Genomic DNA, 19472 nt, shown 5'->3' with positions numbered 1-19472 from the left:
TCTATTTACCAAAGCCCTCTAGTTGTATTTTGCCTCTTTCATGATTTTGTTAGATTGAAAACCTTTTATTCTGAGTTTTTCTCCTACTACCTTGAAAGGTATATATTCTATTTCTCTATTGGTTAGCCTTAAATTTTAATACACATACTTAAACTTGTATTTTTCTAGCAATGGCTGGCGTTAACAGTAACTATATCTTTTCCTTAAAAATAGTAAACTTCTTGGGGCGCCTGGGTGGCGCAGTCGGTTAAGCGTCCGACTTCAGCCAGGTCACGATCTCGTGGTCCGTGAGTTCGAGCCCCGCGTCGGGCTCTGGGCTGATGGCTCAGAGCCTGGAGCCTGTTTCCGATTCTGTGTCTCCCTCTCTCTCTGCCCCTCCCCCGTTCATGCTCTGTCTCTCTCTGTCCCAAAAATAAATAAACGTTGAAAAAAAAAAAAAAATAGTAAACTTCTTAGCATGTTATACAATATGCTCTTACATCCTTTTGAGAATACTATCTCACATTCTCTCAGACGCTTTAGTTTGTTCTGTTAATTCTGTCTCCAAAGGCGTAAGTTCTGTTGGGTTTTTTGCCTTGTCTTCTTTTGAGTTAGGTGTCTTATCATGGTGCTGGCTTTCTATAGATATTTGGTGATTCTTTGTTGAATGCTTATCTTTAAAAAAAATTTTTTTTAACGTTTATTTTTGAGAGAGAGAGAGAGCGAGAGCGAGCGAGCATGCACAGGGGAGGGGCAGAGAGAGAGACACACACACATAGAATCTGAAGCAGGCTCCAGGCTCTGAGCTCTGAGCTGTCAGCACAGGGCCCAATGCAGGGCTCGAACCCGCAAACTGTGAGATCATGACCTGAGCCAAAGTCGGGTGCTCAACCAACTGAGCCACCCAGGCTCCCCTGAATGCTTGCTTATCTTTTAGATGTTCTGAGTATGGCATCTGCTTGTTTAAAATAGTTGAGAGTTGGGGCGCCTGGGTGGCGCAGTCGGTTAAGCGTCCGACTTCAGCCAGGTCACGATCTCGCGGTCTGTGAGTTCGAGCCCCGCGTCGGGCTCTGGGCTGATGGCTCAGAGCCTGGAGCCTGTTTCCGATTCTGTGTCTCCCTCTCTCTCTGCCCCTCCCCCGTTCATGCTCTGTCTCTCTCTGTCCCAAAAATAAATAAACGTTGAAAAAAAAAATTAAAAAAAAAAAAAAATAGTTGAGAGTGTAGTAGAAGGAAGAAGCTGCAGGGTAGAAAAACCTAATAGCTTGGTACTTGGGGCATGTGGACTGTAAGTTCCTCCTTAGTATAACTAGCCATCTAGAGCCTTGCCCTGTTCTGAGACTCTGTTCCTGCTGCCCTTACTCTAGCCCAACACTGGGGTTGGAAAAGGGAAAGGAGAAGGATGATAAAGAGGGTGACCTCACCTGGTTACTGTTACTCTAGAACACCAACTCATTACCTCACTGGGATCCCCGAGGCATACTACTTCTCCTGCAACATACTGCCTTCGTATGTGACACAGTTTTGTTATTGGTCCTGCCTGTAGCTCTCCTCTTCTGGCAGTTTTGAATTGAGGTTTCCATCTTCAGGCTTATACGGATTTCTTTCTTTCAGGGATTTCTCAGAGCTTCTGGTCCATCGATTATTTAACTTTTTATTTTTTAATTATTTATGTATTTTTAAAAATGGAAGTACAGTTGCCATGCGATGTTATGTTAGTCTCAGGCATATAGCATAGTGATTCAACACTTCTATGAACATGCACTACTCACTGCGGTAAGTGTGATTACAATCTATCACCATACAAAGTTATTATAATAGTCTCGACTATATTCCTTATCCTGTACTTTATATCCCTGTGACTTGCTTATTTTATAACTGGAAGCTTGTACCTCTTAATCTCCTACACCAGTTTCACCCATCCCCCACCTCTTCCCCTCCGGCAAACATCAGTTTGTTCTCTGTATTTGTGAGACTGTTACTGTTTGTGTACGTGTTTGTTTTGCTTTTTAGAATCCACATATAAGTGAAATCATGTATTACTTGTCTTCCTGTCTGACTTATGTCACTTAACTTGTTTCACTTATTTCCATTCATGTTGTCACAAATGGGAAGATTTCATTTTTTTATGGCTAACATTTCTATGTATGTTTGTGTGCGCGTATCAAGTCTTTGTCCATTCATCTAGATGGACACTTAAGTTGCTTCCATATCTTGGCTATTATAAATAATACTGCGATAAACATAGGGGTGCATATATCTTTTCAAATTGGTGTTTTTGTATTTTGGGGGGTAAAAACCCAGTTGTGCAATTACTAGATTGTAAGGTAGTTCTATTTTTAATTTTTTGAAGAACCTCTATACTGTTTTCCACAGTGGCTGCACCAATTTGCATTACCACCAACAGTGCAAGAGGGTTCCTTTTTCTCTACATCCTCACCAACGCTCGTTGTTTCTTGTGTTTTTGGTTTCAGTCGTTCTGACAGGTATAAGGTGATATCTCATTGTAGTTTTTTTAAAAAATGTTTATTTGTTTAGTTTAAGATGGTGGGGGGAGCTTGAGTTGGGGAGGGGCAGAGAGAGACGGAGAGAGAATCCCAAGCAGGCTCCATGCTGCCAGAGGACAGCCCAACGTGGGGCTCAATGTCATGAACCATGAGATCATGACTGGAGCCAAAACCGACTGAGCCACCCAAGCAACCCATCATTGTAGTCTTGATTTGTGTTTCCCTGATGATGAGTGATGTCGAGCATCTTTTCATGTGTCCCTTGGCCATCTGTACATCTTCTTTGGAGAAATGTCTGTTCATGTCTTCTGCCTATTTTTTAATTGGATTATTTGCAGTGTGGGTGTTGAGTTGTACAAGTTCTTTATATTTATTTTGGATATCCCCTTACCGGATGTATCATTTACAAATATCCTCTACCATTCAGGAGGTTGCCTTTTTGTTTTGTTAATTGTTTCCTTTGCTGTGCAGAAACTTATTTGTTTCAATGTAGTCCCAATAACTTATTTTTGCTTTTGTTTTACTTGGCTGAGAAGACATCCAGAAAAAAGTTGCTAGGGCCAATCTCCATGAGGTTATTGTTTATGTTTTCCTTTGGGAGTTTTATGGTTTGAGGTCTTACTTTTATTTAGGTCTTTAATACGTTTTATTTTTGTATTAAGAAAATGTTTAAGAAAGTGATACGGTTTCATTCTTTTGCATGTAGCTATGCAGTTTTCCCATCATTAAGGAGACTGTCTTGGGGCATCTGGTTGGCTCAGTCAGTTAAGCATCTAACTCCGGATTTCAGCTCAGGTCATGATCTCACAGTTCGTGAGATCAAGCCTCATGTAGGATACTGTGCCAACAGCGTGGAGCTTGCTTGGGATTCTCTCTCCCTCTCTCTTTGCCCTTTTCCCACCCTCTCTCTCTCTTTCAAAATAAACATTTACAGAAAAAAGAGAGACAGTCTTTTCCTCATTGCATATTCTTGCCTCCTCTGTCATAGATCAACTGACCATATAACCATGACTTTATTTGTGTACTCTCTATCCTGTTCCATTGGTCTATGTATCTGTTTCTGTGCCTGTACACACTGTTTGATTACTAAAGCTTTGTGGTATAGCTTGAAGTCTGGAATTGTGATACATCCAGCTTTGCTCTTCTTTCTCAAGATTGCTCAACGCTGCTATTCAGGGTCTTTAGTAGTTCCATACAAATTTGAGGATTATTTGTCCTAATTCTGGGAAAAATACTTTGACACCTTGTTTGGGATTGCACTGAATCGCTAGACTGCTTTGAGTAGTATGGGCATTTTAACAATATTAGTTTTTCCAATCCATGAGCATGATATATCCTCCCATTCCTTTATGTTATTTCCAATTTCTTTCATCCATGTCTTAAAGTCTCCAGAGTATAGGTCTTTTACCTCCTTCATTAAATTTATTCCTAGGTATTTCATTCTATTTGATGCAATTATATTTGTATTATTATATTTTCATTCTATTTGACGCAATTTATTCCTAGGTATTTCATTCTATTTGATACAATGGGATTATTTTCTTAATTTCTTTCTGATACTTTATTAGTCTATACAGACACAACAGATTTCTGTAATTTTATATCTTGCAACATTACTGAATTCATTTATTAATTCTGGTTGTTTTTTGGTGGTGTCTTTAGGGTCTTCTATGTATTGTATCACGTCATCTGCAAAAAGCGACAGTTTTGCTTCTTCCCTACCAATTTGGATGCTTTTTGTTTCTTTTTCTTGTCTGACTGCTGTGGCTAGGACTTCCAGGACTATGTTGAATAAAATGGTGAGAGTAAACATCTTTGTCTTGTTACTGATCTTAGGGAAAAAGCTTTCGCTTTTTCCCCACTGAGTATGACGTCAGCTGTGGGTGTGTCATGTTGGTCTATATTATGTTGAGGTGTAATCCGTCTTAACCCACTTTGTTGAGAATTTTTACCATAAACAGATGCTGAATTTTATCAAATATTTTTTCTGCATCTATTCAGATGATCATGTGGTTTGTCATCTTCATTTTGTAAATGTGGTGTATCATGTAGATTGATTTGTGGATAATGAACCATCCTTGCATGCCCAGAGTAAATCCCACTTGATCATGGTGAATGACCTTTTTCATGTGCTGTTGAGATTAGTTTGCTAATACTTTGTCAAGGATTTTTACATCTATATTCATCAGAGATACTGGCCCATAGTTTTCTATTTTTTATAGTATCTTTTTCTGGGTTGGTATCAAGGTAATGCTGGCCTTATAGAAATGAATTTGGAAGTTTTCCTTCCTCTTGTATTTTTCGGAATAGTTTGAGGACAGGGATTAATCCTTCTTTAAATGTTCGGTAGCATTCACTTGTGAATCGATCTAGTTGTGGACTTGTGTTTGTTGGAAGTTTTATACTTACTCATTCAATTTTGTTACTAGTAATTGGTCTATTCAGATTTTCTATTTCTTCCTAATTCAGTCTTATAAGATTGTATGTTTCTAGAAATTTATCCCTTGGTTCTAAGTTGTCCAATTTGTTGGCATATAATTTTTCATAGTAGTCTTTTATATTCCTCCATATTTCTGTGGTGTCAGTTGCTACTTCTCTTTCATTTCTAGTTTTGAGTCCTATCTTTTTTTCTTGATGAGTCTGGCTAAAGGTTTATCAATTTTATGTTTTTAACAGACCAGCTCTCGGTTTTGTTGATCTCTCTTACTTTTTTTTTAGTCTCTCATTTATTTCTGTTCTGATCTTTATCATTTTCTCCCTTCTACTAACTTTTTAAAAATAGTTTCTAGCATTTCTAGGAATGGACGTAACAATAGAAAGCTGATGGATATGTTCAGTCTGTCTACTTGAGCTGGAAATTCTATACTCTTTTTCGAAAGTTTCCAGTTTAAGTAAAACACAGCTACAACTTTATAAATTAACTCGCTCCTTACATTCCTTACTCTTTTTCATACTAAAAATATTAAACATCTAAGAGGCAAGGGAGAAAAAAACCCTTCAAGTGACTCATTTTGACATACCTGACTGTGTAGTTTTGCTCTGGGATTTATTAGAAATAGGCGTTTCCAGCAATTTTGCCATTGTAGCAAGTTTGCTAGCAGCATTCATAATCTTTTTCTCAGCCCTGTGGGGAATTCCAGAATATTAAATTAATAATAGTTTAAAGGAAAAAATGAGTTTCCTTAGCCCCAGGATTTCTGTTTTCCTATTAGTTCTGCCAATATTTAGGGTAGTACAGACATAAGCCTCTCTTAACCCCTAATGGCTGATCATGTAGAAATAGTTAATTTTGTGGTTAAGGAAAATGTTTAGAAAATGACAACATGATGTCTTGGTAGGCTCAGGACACGCTATTTGTTTAGACTGAACTTACCCTTCCTGTTTTCCATTATCCTGCAAAATCTGTTGGAGGCAAGTCAAGTAATACTTGCGCATCTTTCGGGCAGTTTCTTGACGTTCTCGCAATACCTCTGCTTTTACCATTTCCGCAGCTCTTTCTTTACTCTCTTGAATATAACGAAGCATATCACCTAGAGGGGAGGTGGGGTAGGGAGTTGGTGTGAGACAGGAATCCCCACAAAAATGCAAGTTTACTATTGGTTTTTCACAAATAGGGGAGGCAAACTTCAGATCAATTTTCTGGGAGATGAAGTGACTAGAGGTATAAACGTTATACTTTTCCACAATCATTAAAATGGAATGTTTCAGATCACTATTTTGGGAGACTCAGAGGAGAAATAATCTACAAGTCCTTTTAGAATGATGATAGCCACATATGGTAAGGAAATAGCATATTCCCTAGGAAAACTTTGTCATATTCTAAAACACTAAGGCAAGAAAATAAATATTAGATACAGAAACTTACACATTTCGATTATGTATAACGTGTCTGATTAAGAGAGGAAAAATAAATACGCAAAAAGGGTGAGGAAGAAAGGAAGGAAGAGCCAGACACAGAAGGACAGAAGGAGGCAATATGAACCAGAGAGACTCAGATTCCTATCACTTATGCTCTGAAAAATCCATTTTTCAATATTACTCAATTCTTTAGGCAGCAGTTAAAAGTATCTAAGTAAATATAATACTACAATCCATGAGAGATATGTATAAAATGCCAGGGAGAAGGATGAGCCTTATATCACCTTCTGAAATTTACATTTAAAAATAATTCACTGCTTGCAAGTTTTCTTTTTAATATTGGATTGAGACTACCATTACTTAAGGTTAACATTTTTTTTTTTTTTTTATTAACTCTAGGGCTACATCCTACCTCTAGAATATATCACCATTCCTATTATATTAAAGATTCAATTCATAGAGGAATTTCCCTCAATATCAGTAAGCTCTTCCTGAAGATTAGACGCTCTATGCGAAAAATACTAACTGGAAGGCTCTTTCTCATTATTTGAAGTGGGAAAAATTAAAATGGAATATATGTCAACACAAAACCTCCAACCAATGTCTAAAATATTAAACAAATACATATACATACAAGTTAGCACACGAGTATGAAAAAAAAACGCTTAAAATTTCACTTCCCAACTGATACAATTGTCGATAAAAAGTTGCTTTGTTTGTATTTGTAGTAATATGGCCTCTGTTGGCACTGGCAACAACTGAGAAGCAAATTCTCTTTATTGACACTAAGTGGGCTTTTCCAAACATCCAAACATGATGCTGATGATCTACCAATTACATCTGGAACTTAAGACCTTTCCCATTCATTCTGTTAAAAATAAATGCAATTTGGGGGCATCTGGGTGTATCAGTCAGTTGAGCATCTGACTTTGGTTCAGGTCATGATCTCACAGTTTGTGGGTTTGAGCCCCGCATCGGGCTCTGTGCTGACAGCTCAGAGCCTGGAGCCTACTTTGGAGTCTGTGTCTCCTGCTCTCTCTGCCCCTCTCCCACTCATGCTCTGTCTCTCAAAAATGAATAAACATTAAAAAACATTTTTAAAAAAATAAACGCAATTTTAAGAGGTAAACATACAGTTCTCCTGTATCAACACTGGTTACTGTTCTGGGACATACATGTAATCTATGCAATATTGTTTGTAATTAAAAAACAGGAGATATTCTACTGAAAAAACATAAATGAGAGAAATGCTCTGCCAGGTATGCTGCATCACCTCTTACTGCAAAGGACTTGATGAACAAATTTATATGTATGATTTAATCCACTATAAAAATAATGACAAACAACAGAACAATGCCTAACTAGTATGGTCTTTACAAAGACAAATATAATATGATCTCACTCATGTGTGGAATTTGAGAAACGCAACAGATGAACATGGGGGAAGGGAAGAAAAAATAAGATAAAAACAGAGAGGGAGGCCAAACATTGAGACTCTTAAATACAGAGAACAAACTGAGGGTTGCTGGAGGGGGGAGAGACGGGGTGGGGGTAGGTTAAATGGGTGATGGGCATTAAGGAAGGCACTTTTTGGGATGAGCACTGGGTGTCAGTTTTAAGAGATGAATCACTGGGTTCTACTCCTGAAGCCAAGACTACACTATATGTTAACTAGCTTGAATATAAATTAAAATAATAACAACACTGGCATTGAACAATATAAAATTAAAAAAAAAAAGTTTACAGTAGAAAGTAATACTTGCTAATTTAAAACTCACATGACATTTTGTTTTAGTTATTTAAGTTTTCAGATTATGAAATTTTTAGTTTGACATTAGTGCCCAAAAAAGGAACAGGATAATTAATAATAATTAATGATGTAAAATAACTCTACCCTCATGTCACTTCCAAAAGATATTGGGCAAAATTACCCATTGCTGCATAATTTAGAAAAGGAGTCACTAATCTCTTCTAAAAGCAGGTAAGATCTCAGAACAAAATAATTTGGAAAATTCCCCCAAATTACTAGTACTAGTGAGTTAAAAAATGGTTCAGACAACCTTAAAATCCTGCGACTCCCCTTAGGAACTTACGCTTAATTTTTTTTACAGCTTTAATGTACTGTCCGCGAAGTTCCTCCAAGGCCTTCCCACTGCATAGCAGGCAAGCATTTTCAATGGCCCCTTCTGACAATGACCTAAAAATGAACCAAATATTGCAAACATAGATTTTAAGTAAAAATATCCATATATTCCAATAACATCCAATTGAGATGTGCTAAAAAAAAATCATATATGAGGTCTTTATTATATAGTTATTTAAAATAGAAGAAAAATGGAAACAAATGTTATGGTTACTTAAATAAATCATGATAAATCCACATGATGAAAATATATGCAGCAACTGAAAAGCATATTATGGGAGGATATTTTATGACATATGGAAATGTTTATCTTCGGACATTCGGTTAATAAAAGGTTACAAAACAGCTTCCATAATAATCTCTATTTTTGAAACATGCACACGTGTGTACAAAGGGGTTTAAATGATATAAAACAAGAGGCTGACAGAGGGTATCTGCTGAGAATAGGGTTTTGGAAGATTTTCTTTTTTTATACTTCTTGCTATATAACAATGACAAGTTTTATATTCTTGGTATGATATTATTAATGTAATTTATATAAAAAATTAAACATACTTAGAAATAGACAATTTCTTTAAAATAGTATGAGTCTGGGGCACCTGGGTGGCTTAGTCAGTTAAGCGTCCGACTTCAGCTCAGGTCATCATCTCACGGTTCGTGGGTTTGGGCCCCACATCAGGCTCTGTGCTGACAGCTCAGAGCCTGGAGCCTGCTTCGGATTCTGTGCCTCCCTCTCTCTCTGCCTCTTGCCCGCTCATTCTCTTTCTCTCTCTCTCTCTCTCTCTCTCTTAAAAGTATTTTTAAAAAAGTAATAATAAAATAAATAAAATGAAATAAAAATGGGGCTGTATTATATTGTTCTATAACCTGTTTTTTTAAATTTAACAATATATTTTGGATATCTTTTTAAATAAATCATTCTTGGGGCATCTGGGTGGCTCAATCGGTTGAGCGTCCTCCGACTTCGGCTCAGGTCATGATCTCGAGTTTGTGAGTTCGAGCCCCGCGTTGGGCTCTGTGCTGACAGCTCAGAGCCTGGAGCCTGCTTCGGATTCTGTGTCTCCCTGCCTCTCTGCCCCTTCCCTGCTCATGCTGTCTCCCAAAAACAAATAAATGTTAAAAAAAAAAAAAAAAGTTTTTTTTTTAATGGTAAAAGTCTACCTTGGTGGTGTTCTGCAAAGTGCTCTCAGTTCTTCCAATTTACTCTTCATGTCATTGTTTTCTTCTATTAGTTCTTCAACAACTTTATTATTCTCTTCTAAAAAGGAAAGTTAATAGTGGTCAATTAATCTTTTTTTCTTCAGTCTTCCTTTCCCTTAAGTTCACAGAGCAAATGTTTGTAGAGAAGATTGTGGGAATTCCAGCTGCTCCCCACATCACTCATTCCCTGATGAATCCTAATGTCACCACTCCCTGTTCTGGCTCCTCAGTGCTTGAAATCTGGATTCCACCCTCATCTTGCCTGGGTCACACACTGCCCTGGAATAGGTTTCCAACCGTTTCAGATGCATCTGTTTTGTTTCCCAGCTACACTGAAGCCCCCTAGAAACATACCAGGTCTTGTAATTTCACAATCCTTATGCTCCTATACTTGAGCATTGAACAAGCACTTCTAAACAAAATAAAAAGAAAGTTGAGCTTAAGTAGGTGCCACTTTCACAATTAATGTAAGATTTTCAATTCTTTGAACTTTTAAAAAGAGGATGAGAGGAAACCAATGGAGTCCACATGGAACGGAGAACAAAACATGAATTTCTGAGTGAGAGAGACATGGGTTTTAATCCTACCTCTGCTCCTTACCAGTTAAATGAGCTTAGGCAAATTACTTAAATTTTCTGAACCTGAGTTTTTTTCATATGGAAAATGGAGATAGTATTACCTACTTTGAAGATAATAGAAATAAAATAAGTGCATCTTATATAAAGCCTGGCAATACCAATGTCTAATAGATATGAGCACGGCACACCATGTTTCCTGCCATGCTCCTCTCTCAACACACCCTGTCAATTGAGTAATAAAGTGCTCTATTTCTCCTAGCGATTGACATAACTTGTATGTTTTTAAATCACTTCCTCTTACTCCACCACTTTTCAATAAATGCTACCAACACCATGGAAAGTGGAATTTAAAAAACTGAAAAGAAGCAACCATAGTAGCAAAAACATTATCAACTAATAGATTTACATTAAGACAAACACTGAAATCAAACTATCAAGTGACTTAAATTTTGAGCCCCAACCCCTTTTATCAGTCCATTGTTTTGAGCTAAGTACCAACTTCTTAGATTATTTCTAAGTCTATAAATTATAGAAGATAGCCTCAAAAAGCACTATGTGGAATAACTAGGATCACAACATACGGTGCTAAACATTATTTATGAATAACAATCTTATCCAGCTGCCTTTGTCATTTTACTAGGTAAAACAAATATTCTTAACTTTCATCAAATTTCACAAGAGCTCCTTAACTCTCCTGGCTTCTACCAAAGACCTAAGCCATCACCATAGGAATTACAGTTGTTAAAATTTTTATCTCAAAATTCTTAAAATCCATTCTTGCCTTAAAGGTAATTATTATCTATCTCTAACAGACTTGGTAAGCAGTAGGCGGAAGCGAAGCGGATGGCTTCTCTTAGTCAACAGTATTCACAGGGCGTGCTATGTTGCCAGGTACTGTGCTAAGTGCTGGGTCAGGACTTGATCCTTGCACCATCAAGGCTACCCTCCAAAGGACAATACAGACAAAAATTAATTACAAGGATGATGTGATAAATGTTAGAAAAATCATAGATGCTGTGGGTAATGTCTAACAGAAAAAAGCTAACTAGTTAAGTCTGGGGTGGTGAGGAAAGCCTCCCTGAGGAAACAGTGTACTGGGGAGAAAGGAGTAGGAGTTAGCCCGGCAATGTGATCAGGATGGAAAGACAGATGTTTTGGTAAAGGGAGATGAAAACAGATGAGAGAGAAAAGAGATAATGAGAGAATAAGGAGGCTGGGGCAAGATGAGACTAAGGGACTGGCAGATGCTGAATCATAAAAGGCTTCTTAAACAATGTTAAATAAAATGTTTGTACTTCCTACTGAGGACCAGATGAGCCATGGAAGGACTTCAAACAAAAGAGCATCATGATCCAATCTATTTTTTTAAAAGGTCACTCTTGGGGCCCCTGGGTGGCTCAGTAGGTTAAGTGTCCAACTTCAGCTCAGGTCATGACCTCACAGTTCGTGGGTTCAAGCCCCGCATCGGGCTCTGTGCTGACAGCTCAGAGCCTGGAGCCTGCTTCGGATTCTGTGTTCTCCTCTCTCTCTCTGCCCCTCCTCTACTCATGCTCTGTCTCTCGCTCTCTCAAAAATAAATAAACTTAAAAAAAAAAAAAAAAAAAAAAGGAGACTATTGCTGTCTAATGGGGAATGGATTAGAGGAAGCAGAGCCAGAAAGTGACTGCCATCCAGGTGAACAATAGAGTTGAAATGTAGAAATAAAGTGAACCTATCCACCTGGTCTTTTCTGGATGACACAATTATTTGGGACCCTTGCATTCAATCCTTCATTCATGTAAACATTTATCATCGTCTGACATGTAATGGGCATCCTGACTACAATGATGAAGATACAACATATTCCTTATCCTCAGGGAACATACAGGTTGGAAAAGGGTATCAGGCAAGTAACCAAAAAAATTAAATACTGAATGGAAATAGACGAGGAGCTAAGTGCTATGGGGCCACACAGAAGTGGCCCACCTCACCCAGACTAGAAAAAATCAAGAAGGGCTCTGCAGATAAGGCATCCTCCCAGTTGAATCCTAGAGGATGAGGAAGAGTTAGGCCAAAATGAGAGTGAAAGGGTAAAGTGTAGGAAAGAGTGACAACATTGTATGTGGGGTCCGGCAGTAAAATTCCTGACCAGCAGGGCAATCTGAATATTTTGCATGTACAGACTATAGAGCACAGGAATATAAGTGACTAGCACAAGGTGAGAAGGAGCAACCTCAGAAGCCCAGTAGCCTCCCTTCTTCAGAAGGGCAAGAGAAGATGGCAGAAGATACCACTTTCGGACAATTTCCCTGACAACACTGTGAAGGATGCCCACATGTCTCCATGCACGACTTCTAGAATGTCTAGAATGATGTCTAGAATGATGTCTAGAATGTCTAGAATGACGTCCTCTTTGGCAAACGTCTTCATCTTTTAAGGCTTAATCAGCCTTCCTTAACTCTAATAGGAGGAAGAGTTAATTAACATCCTTTCTCCCAAGTTTACATAAACATACCACCAGGAGCACTCAGTGTTGCAATTACTTATTAATCTGTTTTTAGTTCTCTTCACTTGATGATAAGCTTCTTAAAGGAAGGAAAGAGTCTTATACATCTATATCAGAACTGGAGTTCTGTCTGTTGCGTTCACTGCTGTGTCCCTAGTACCTAGAACAATGCCTGACGCATATTGGGCATTCAGTATCTACTCAGCCCAAAAAGGAAGAAAGGAATGTGACCTTTTAATCGGAGCTCCGATTTTCCTCTTTGTAGTTCAGTAATAACAATTTGGTTAGTAAAAATAAGGTCCAAATTAGTTTACCTTAATCCTCAGAGAATCGGTGCCTACGTTAACTAAAACGTCACATTTGAATATTTCAAGGATCAGTGAGATTTATGCCAGTAGTAGTGCTACTTTGAATGCTAACCTCCAATTTTTTCCACTACAGCTTTGTGCTTCCTTTCTAAATGCTGAAGATGCCTACAGCATTTCTCCAGTTTTCTTTTCAGATCTTGACATTCCTGCTTTGCCTTTTCAAGTTCTTGGAAGCAGTGTCCACAGCATGAATCCTTAATTTCAAGGATCTTTTTCTTATCTGTAAAAATTAAATGATAGCAAACTTTTATATCAATTTGGACTAAGAACTAAAAAAGAAAGGAAGGGAGGGAGGGAGGGAGGGAGGGAGGGAGGAAGGAAGGAAGGAAGGAAGGAAGGAGGGGAGGAAGGAAACCAGGTGACGGGACTGAAGGTGACAGTGTAACTGAAAAGAACATGATGCTTAAGAGAGAGAGACCTGGGTTTAAATCTTCTTTATTTACTGGCAGTGTACCTCAGAGTATATTATATAACCTGAGACTTAGTTTTTTATTATGTAAAATTAAATCATACCATCTGTTTTAAAAATTGCTATGAAACATAATGCTCAACTCTTAGTATTGAATACCATTTCCCATGACAAGGAACCAAGGATCTTCAAGGATCCAGTAACTCCAGTACTCGGACAAGGTATATACAGGACAAATACCAGAAAGAAATTCCTGAAAAACACAGGCATGTCACAAGAACATAGAAGCCAGTTTGAAAGGGCTCCACTAGCTGAATATGGGACAATTTGAATTTTTTTTTTTTAATGTTTATTTATTTTTGACAGAGAGAGAGAGACAGAGCGTGAGTGGGGGAGGGGCAGAGAGAGAGGGGGAGACGCAGAATCCGAAGCAGGCTCCAGGCTCTGAGCTGTCAGCACAGAGCCCGACGCGGGGCTCGAATTCACAGACCGCGAGATCATGACCTGAGCCGAAGTCTGACGCTCAATCGACTGAGCCACCCAGGTGCCCCTGAATATGGGACAATTTGAACACTAAGTATACTAATGAATTATAAAATACTTTAAAAAAAAATAGGAATTCATGAGTCATACCAATAATTCCATAATGGAATGGATGGATAGATGGTTAAGTAGGTTAAGCTGGTAAGTAAGGAGGTAGGTAGATGGATTGATGGGCAGACTGGTAAGTGAACAAAAAGACAAATAAATAACTATACAAACTAGCAGGAGGATGCACAATTATTACATGCCAAGTTCCAACTTGGTTAAAGTAGAGGGAAGTCTAGAGCTAGAAAACTCATAATTTTGAAACCACCACAGTAAAGACTGGATCAGACAAGCATCATCAATGATTGCTAAACATAAGGGAAAGTTTAAATGAAAAGGACATTTTCATGGTCTTAGACGTGTCTCCACACAGATTGCTTATTAGTTATTGCGGGGGGGGGGGGAACCCAGTAACTATACAGTGAAGAAACTATACACTTTGACCAGGTGCTCAAAAGAACTTCACCAATAAAAGACAAATGGACACTGGGCACCTCCACATGTGATAACACATCACCTATGCAGTGCATAAGCCAAGGAAACACAACCTGAACCTAATTATGAAGAGACATCAGAAAAACTCAAAATGAGGAAAGTTCCAAAAAACCGAGGGGTGGGGTGGAGCACTGGGGAAAGGGAGAGTAAGTCTTTCAAAAACGTCAATGTCAGAAAAGCCAAAAAGAGGCTGTGGAAATACTCTAGACTAAAAGACACTAAAAAGACATGACATGGAGGGATAATACCTGACCCTGGACAGATTTTTGTACTGTAGAGAGAAAAATAATGAAAGCCACTACTGGGTCAGTCAACAAAATTAGTGGGTCAGTTGACAAAATTAGACAAAATCCGAACAGGTTGACACAATATTTTCATTGAATGTTAAATTTACTACATGTTTTGAAAATACACAATTATTTAGGGGTAAAAGGGCACAATATATAGAACATCTTCAAATGGTTCAGGAAAAAAATGAAATGTTCACACACACACACACACACACACACACACACACACACACCACACACACGGAAGAGCACAAAATAGTGTCAAACATTATCAACATATGTATCTAGGTAAAGGGTATGTGAGTGCTATTTGCAACTATTTTTACTTTGTGACTTTTCTGTAAATTTAAAATTGTCTCCAAATGAAAAAAAGATGTAAAACTGTCAGGAGGACAGGGCACCCAGGTGGCTCAGTTGGTTAAGTGTCCGACTCTTGATTTCGGCTCAGGTCACGATCTCACGGTTCATGAGCTCGAGCCCTGCATCAGGTTGCACACTGACAGTGCAGAGCCTGCTTAGGATCCTCTCTCTCCCCCTCTCTCTGCCCCTCCTGCACTCACATGTGCGCGCATACTGCTCTCTCTTGCTCTCTCCAAGTAAGTAAGTTTTTAAAAAAATAAAAATAAAACTGCCAGGATGTATACGTTTATAAAAATTGTGTGGCACAGTACCTGGCACAGGTCAGCATGTAGTAAATAACAGCTATTGCTATTAGTAATACAAAGAATTTTTAAAATTAAATAACATACAAAAATGATACAAAAAATAGATTACTATTACCGTAATTGATATAATTAAGTAGGAACACAAACACAAACTGACACAGGGTCAAATGTTGATGCAAAATCATTGGTTCAACAAAATTATTCTTAGCTCTTTTCTTAGTTTCATTTAAATGGTGCCATTTATGTCCATGATCATCAAAGAATTTATAAAGCATCACATTGATGCCATAGAAGGCATTTTTATTTTTCATTTAAGATACTGTTGTAAAACTGGAAACCAGACAAATGACCATTGACAACAGAATAAATTATAGTATGTTCACAGAATGGAATACTACACAGCAATATAAATAAACTAGAGCTACATGCATTAACACAGACAAATCTCAGAAGCTTGATATTAAGTGGAAAAAAAGCAAGTTACAAAGACTAAAATAAATAGTAAACCATTTTTATAATGTTAAAAGACAAAACAACAACTTTTTCAGGACACTTACCTTTGGTCACAACATAAAGAAAAGCAAGAGAATAGTTTTTAAAAATCAAAATATTTGTTACCTTGGATTGTAAGGAAGTTAGAGGGATGGGATTGTGGTCAAACAGACAGGGGTCTTCAATGGTACTGGCGATATTCTAGCTCTTAAGCCAAATGGGTGGGTTCCTGGTTGCTAGGCTTCATAACTTGCATGCACATCACATATTTTCTTTGCATGTATAAAGTATTTCATAATATTGAACTTACTTAAAAAAAATGATAAGATATTAGGAGGCTATGACCAAACAGTTAACAATGGTGGTAGTCCTCTCTAATGAATTTGTTAATGTGTTTGTTTTTAGGGAACAAAGACTAAAGAAAGAAAAATCTTTTGTAGTCTGATTGTCTTAAGTAAAAATTAATTTCTTTCACACTGATAGGACTTCCCAAAGCCAAATAATACCTAAAACTTGTTTCTACCCATTTTATAAAATGTTTAAGAATTCTCTGGTTTTTCTAAATATAACAACAGACACACAATCACACTGAAAAGAAACAAAATACAAATTACAAATTAAGGATGTATTCCCATACACCTAATTAACAATAAGATGTTCTCAACCACCTAGAACCTAGAAAGGAAAAAGGGTCTATGGACAATGAGGAAAATAACAGTCAACTGACTTCCTAGGAAAGGCAGAAATCCTCTACGATTCTGGTAACATTACCTACTAAATTAAAAACTGTGGAAACTAAGTTCATTGACCCAGCACATATGAATTGTTGTGGTAATTCTTAGTTCTTTTCCCGGTTGCAATGGAGACAGCAGGTAAGAAACAGAAAGACTGGGTGTGTGTAGGTGGAGGGAAGGAGCAGGCTACAAGATCTCATTATCTTAAAAAGGAATGGAGCAAATAAAGGGTATGTCAGTTCCTGGCTCAAAATTCTCAGTGACGAGGCAATGTAAGCCCAATCAGTATTCCTTAGTGAGCTCTGAATAGGTCAGGGGGGTACAGTACAATAATTCATTCTCATAATAAATTCTAAGTCATCATGGAAACGTTAAACTCTTAATTTACCAAACATTCAAGGAACACAAACTATGTGCCATTCACTCTGCCATGTATTGGAGAGGAAGAGATAAACCACTACTCCTACACTCGAGAAATTCACAAATAAATCAGAAAACACCTCTTCAGAAAGATTTCCATTAAAAAATGGTTGAAATAAGCTTCAATAATTTGAACGAAAAGGTCTCAGTTATTTGGCAATTCTTTAATGTGAAACCCGTGATTTCTCAATAAAGCCAGAGAATAAAAACATAACTGTTCTATTAAAATTCTCATTATTCTCCTTATAATAAGAACTACTTAGGAACGGAGGGAAGACCATGAAAAGATAGAATTAAAAGGGTCTAAAGTGGCCTTGTTTCCCAAATGCAAAATTAAATCTAGGGAGAAGACACAGATTAGGTAGGAGTAATATCACCCACTTGTTCACTCAAAAAAGATATACACATCTTTGATTTCCTTTTATTCTTAAAGTAACCCTCTGGAACTGTGATTACGAATGTTACGGAGACCAGTAGGAATAAAATCCCATTACCAGCTTCTGCTTCTGTTTCTTGCAAGGCCAAGGACCGAGCGCAGTGTCCAAAAGTAGGTGCAGGAAGGATTGCCAGGACTCCAGGGTCTCCTCTGCCAGTGACCTCTGTGACGGGATCCTTAGAGATCCTGGCCAAATTTTTCTGAAAGAGATGATCTTCCTAGTTAATGCCATGTAAAAATCTTCAAGGAATTCTCTATTTAGAATGCTAATATTAAAAATATAAAAAGGAAACACTGCCTGAAAAAAACTCTTACCTAAACTATCACCAGTACTTTTCTTAGGGTGTTACATGAATATTGTCATTACTATGAACTAGTCTGCTGTGGCCATAATTTTCAAATTAGACCATTATCTGACAGAGGACTGATGGGCCGACTAGGAGACAGATAGGAGATATAGTTTTTGTACACATATATGTAAGTTTAAGATATTTTAATAGTTTATGTGATCAAATCACAGGACATACTAAATCCTAAAGGAACAGAGCAGGTGATCTTGAGTAAGCTACCTTGTCTAATTACCTAAAACACACCATACATGCTTGCCCCTTCAAGCCTTGATTCTGATCATAAGAAACTTATTTAACTGACTGTTAGGAAACCTACCTACGATATATGACAGAAGCAGAGGTGAGTAGTTACAGAGAAAATGTGAACACCAAGAGGCAATGACGCTGAGGCCAGAAGGAGTAATAAAAGTTGAACCCTAAGGTAGACAGTGTTTCCAGTTTCTGCTCATAACTGGAGAAAAGCCAAGATGACAGAAAACGCAGGAACACCAACCTTCTTGTCTTAATTCTAACTTGACTTTGATGGTAAGAAAAGACAGAACACATTCTGTTCCAATTGGTATTTCTCTTTTCTCTTTTCCATTATGACCTGTTATATTAATGTATCCCGATAAGGCATTCATTTTCTTGGAAATACATTTTTAATTCATTGTATCCTCTCCATTTTAAGAAACTTTTGATCATCTTAGTTATTTTAATGAGGATTTGTTTTATATTTATTGATCATTTTTTCCCATTTTAATTTGTATAAGCAGTTCTAAAAATGACAAATTTTACCAATTACAATTCACAGTTCTTCATATTTATGGCACCTATATTGCAAACTTATCACCATTGCCTAAAATCATCACTTTACCTCAAGGTCCTGAGCTGAGTTAGCTCTCAAACAGCAGAAGATCAAGAATTCTTCGGTGACTAATGCCAGAGTAGGCATTTCAAAGCCTACTATTCCCTTTCCCCAGGAATAGAATCTGAACCCACCCAACAAAGGCTGCAAAAGTCTAAGTTCTTAGCCAAATTATGTGACTCTGTCCCTACATGTGAACTACATTAAGTCATATAGATGACCTTGACACTGCTTGCACAATCATAAGCCCTCTACAGAGACCCCAGGATTGATTATATACTAATAGTAGAAGAAAGCTGTCATATTTTCCTGATTTTTACAGCAGAGATGATCTTTTCAGGAAAGCAAACTTGAAAGCATATAACATGATTTCTCCACCACTGTTCATGCTTAAAACCTGCTGTAGGTAGTTCTGATCTTAATTATTTTTTCCAAAAATTTTCAGTAAAGTAGTATAAGCATTATTCATGGGAAATGATCTTGCCCAGTTATTTTTACATTGAAAGCAACTCTTAACTAGTAACATCTTTGTGAAATCAAGAATAACAGTATCTACTTGGGGGACTGGGGTGGAGTAGACTAATCATTTGGGTAAGCTATGGCTGTAAAATTCTGTACTATCTCAAATC

General features: G+C 37.5%; 1 protein-coding gene across 9 annotated transcripts in view; it reads right to left on the bottom strand.

Annotated features, from left to right (window-relative positions):
• Positions 1-19472, bottom strand: part of CEP152 (centrosomal protein 152) — a 93704-nt gene that overhangs the window by 2443 nt on the left and 71789 nt on the right. For 7 of the 9 annotated variants that reach the window (XM_045449801.1, XM_045449805.1, XM_045449808.1 and 4 more), the window contains 6 exons: positions 17705-17846; positions 13170-13337; positions 9648-9744; positions 8437-8540; positions 5859-6015; positions 5506-5609 (listed from right to left, as the gene is read on the bottom strand). In XM_045449801.1, coding sequence (XP_045305757.1) covers positions 5506-5609; positions 5859-6015; positions 8437-8540; positions 9648-9744; positions 13170-13337; positions 17705-17846 — 772 coding nt within the window. The remainder of the gene's footprint in view (positions 1-5505; positions 5610-5858; positions 6016-8436; positions 8541-9647; positions 9745-13169; positions 13338-17704; positions 17847-19472) is intronic. The other 2 variants (XM_045449807.1, XM_045449806.1) reach the window with 1 other exon arrangement.

This window comes from Leopardus geoffroyi, chromosome B3, assembly GCF_018350155.1.
Source record: "Leopardus geoffroyi isolate Oge1 chromosome B3, O.geoffroyi_Oge1_pat1.0, whole genome shotgun sequence".
NCBI classification, from domain to species: Eukaryota; Metazoa; Chordata; class Mammalia; order Carnivora; family Felidae; genus Leopardus; species Leopardus geoffroyi.
This window is presented reverse-complemented; position numbering and strand designations above follow the sequence as displayed.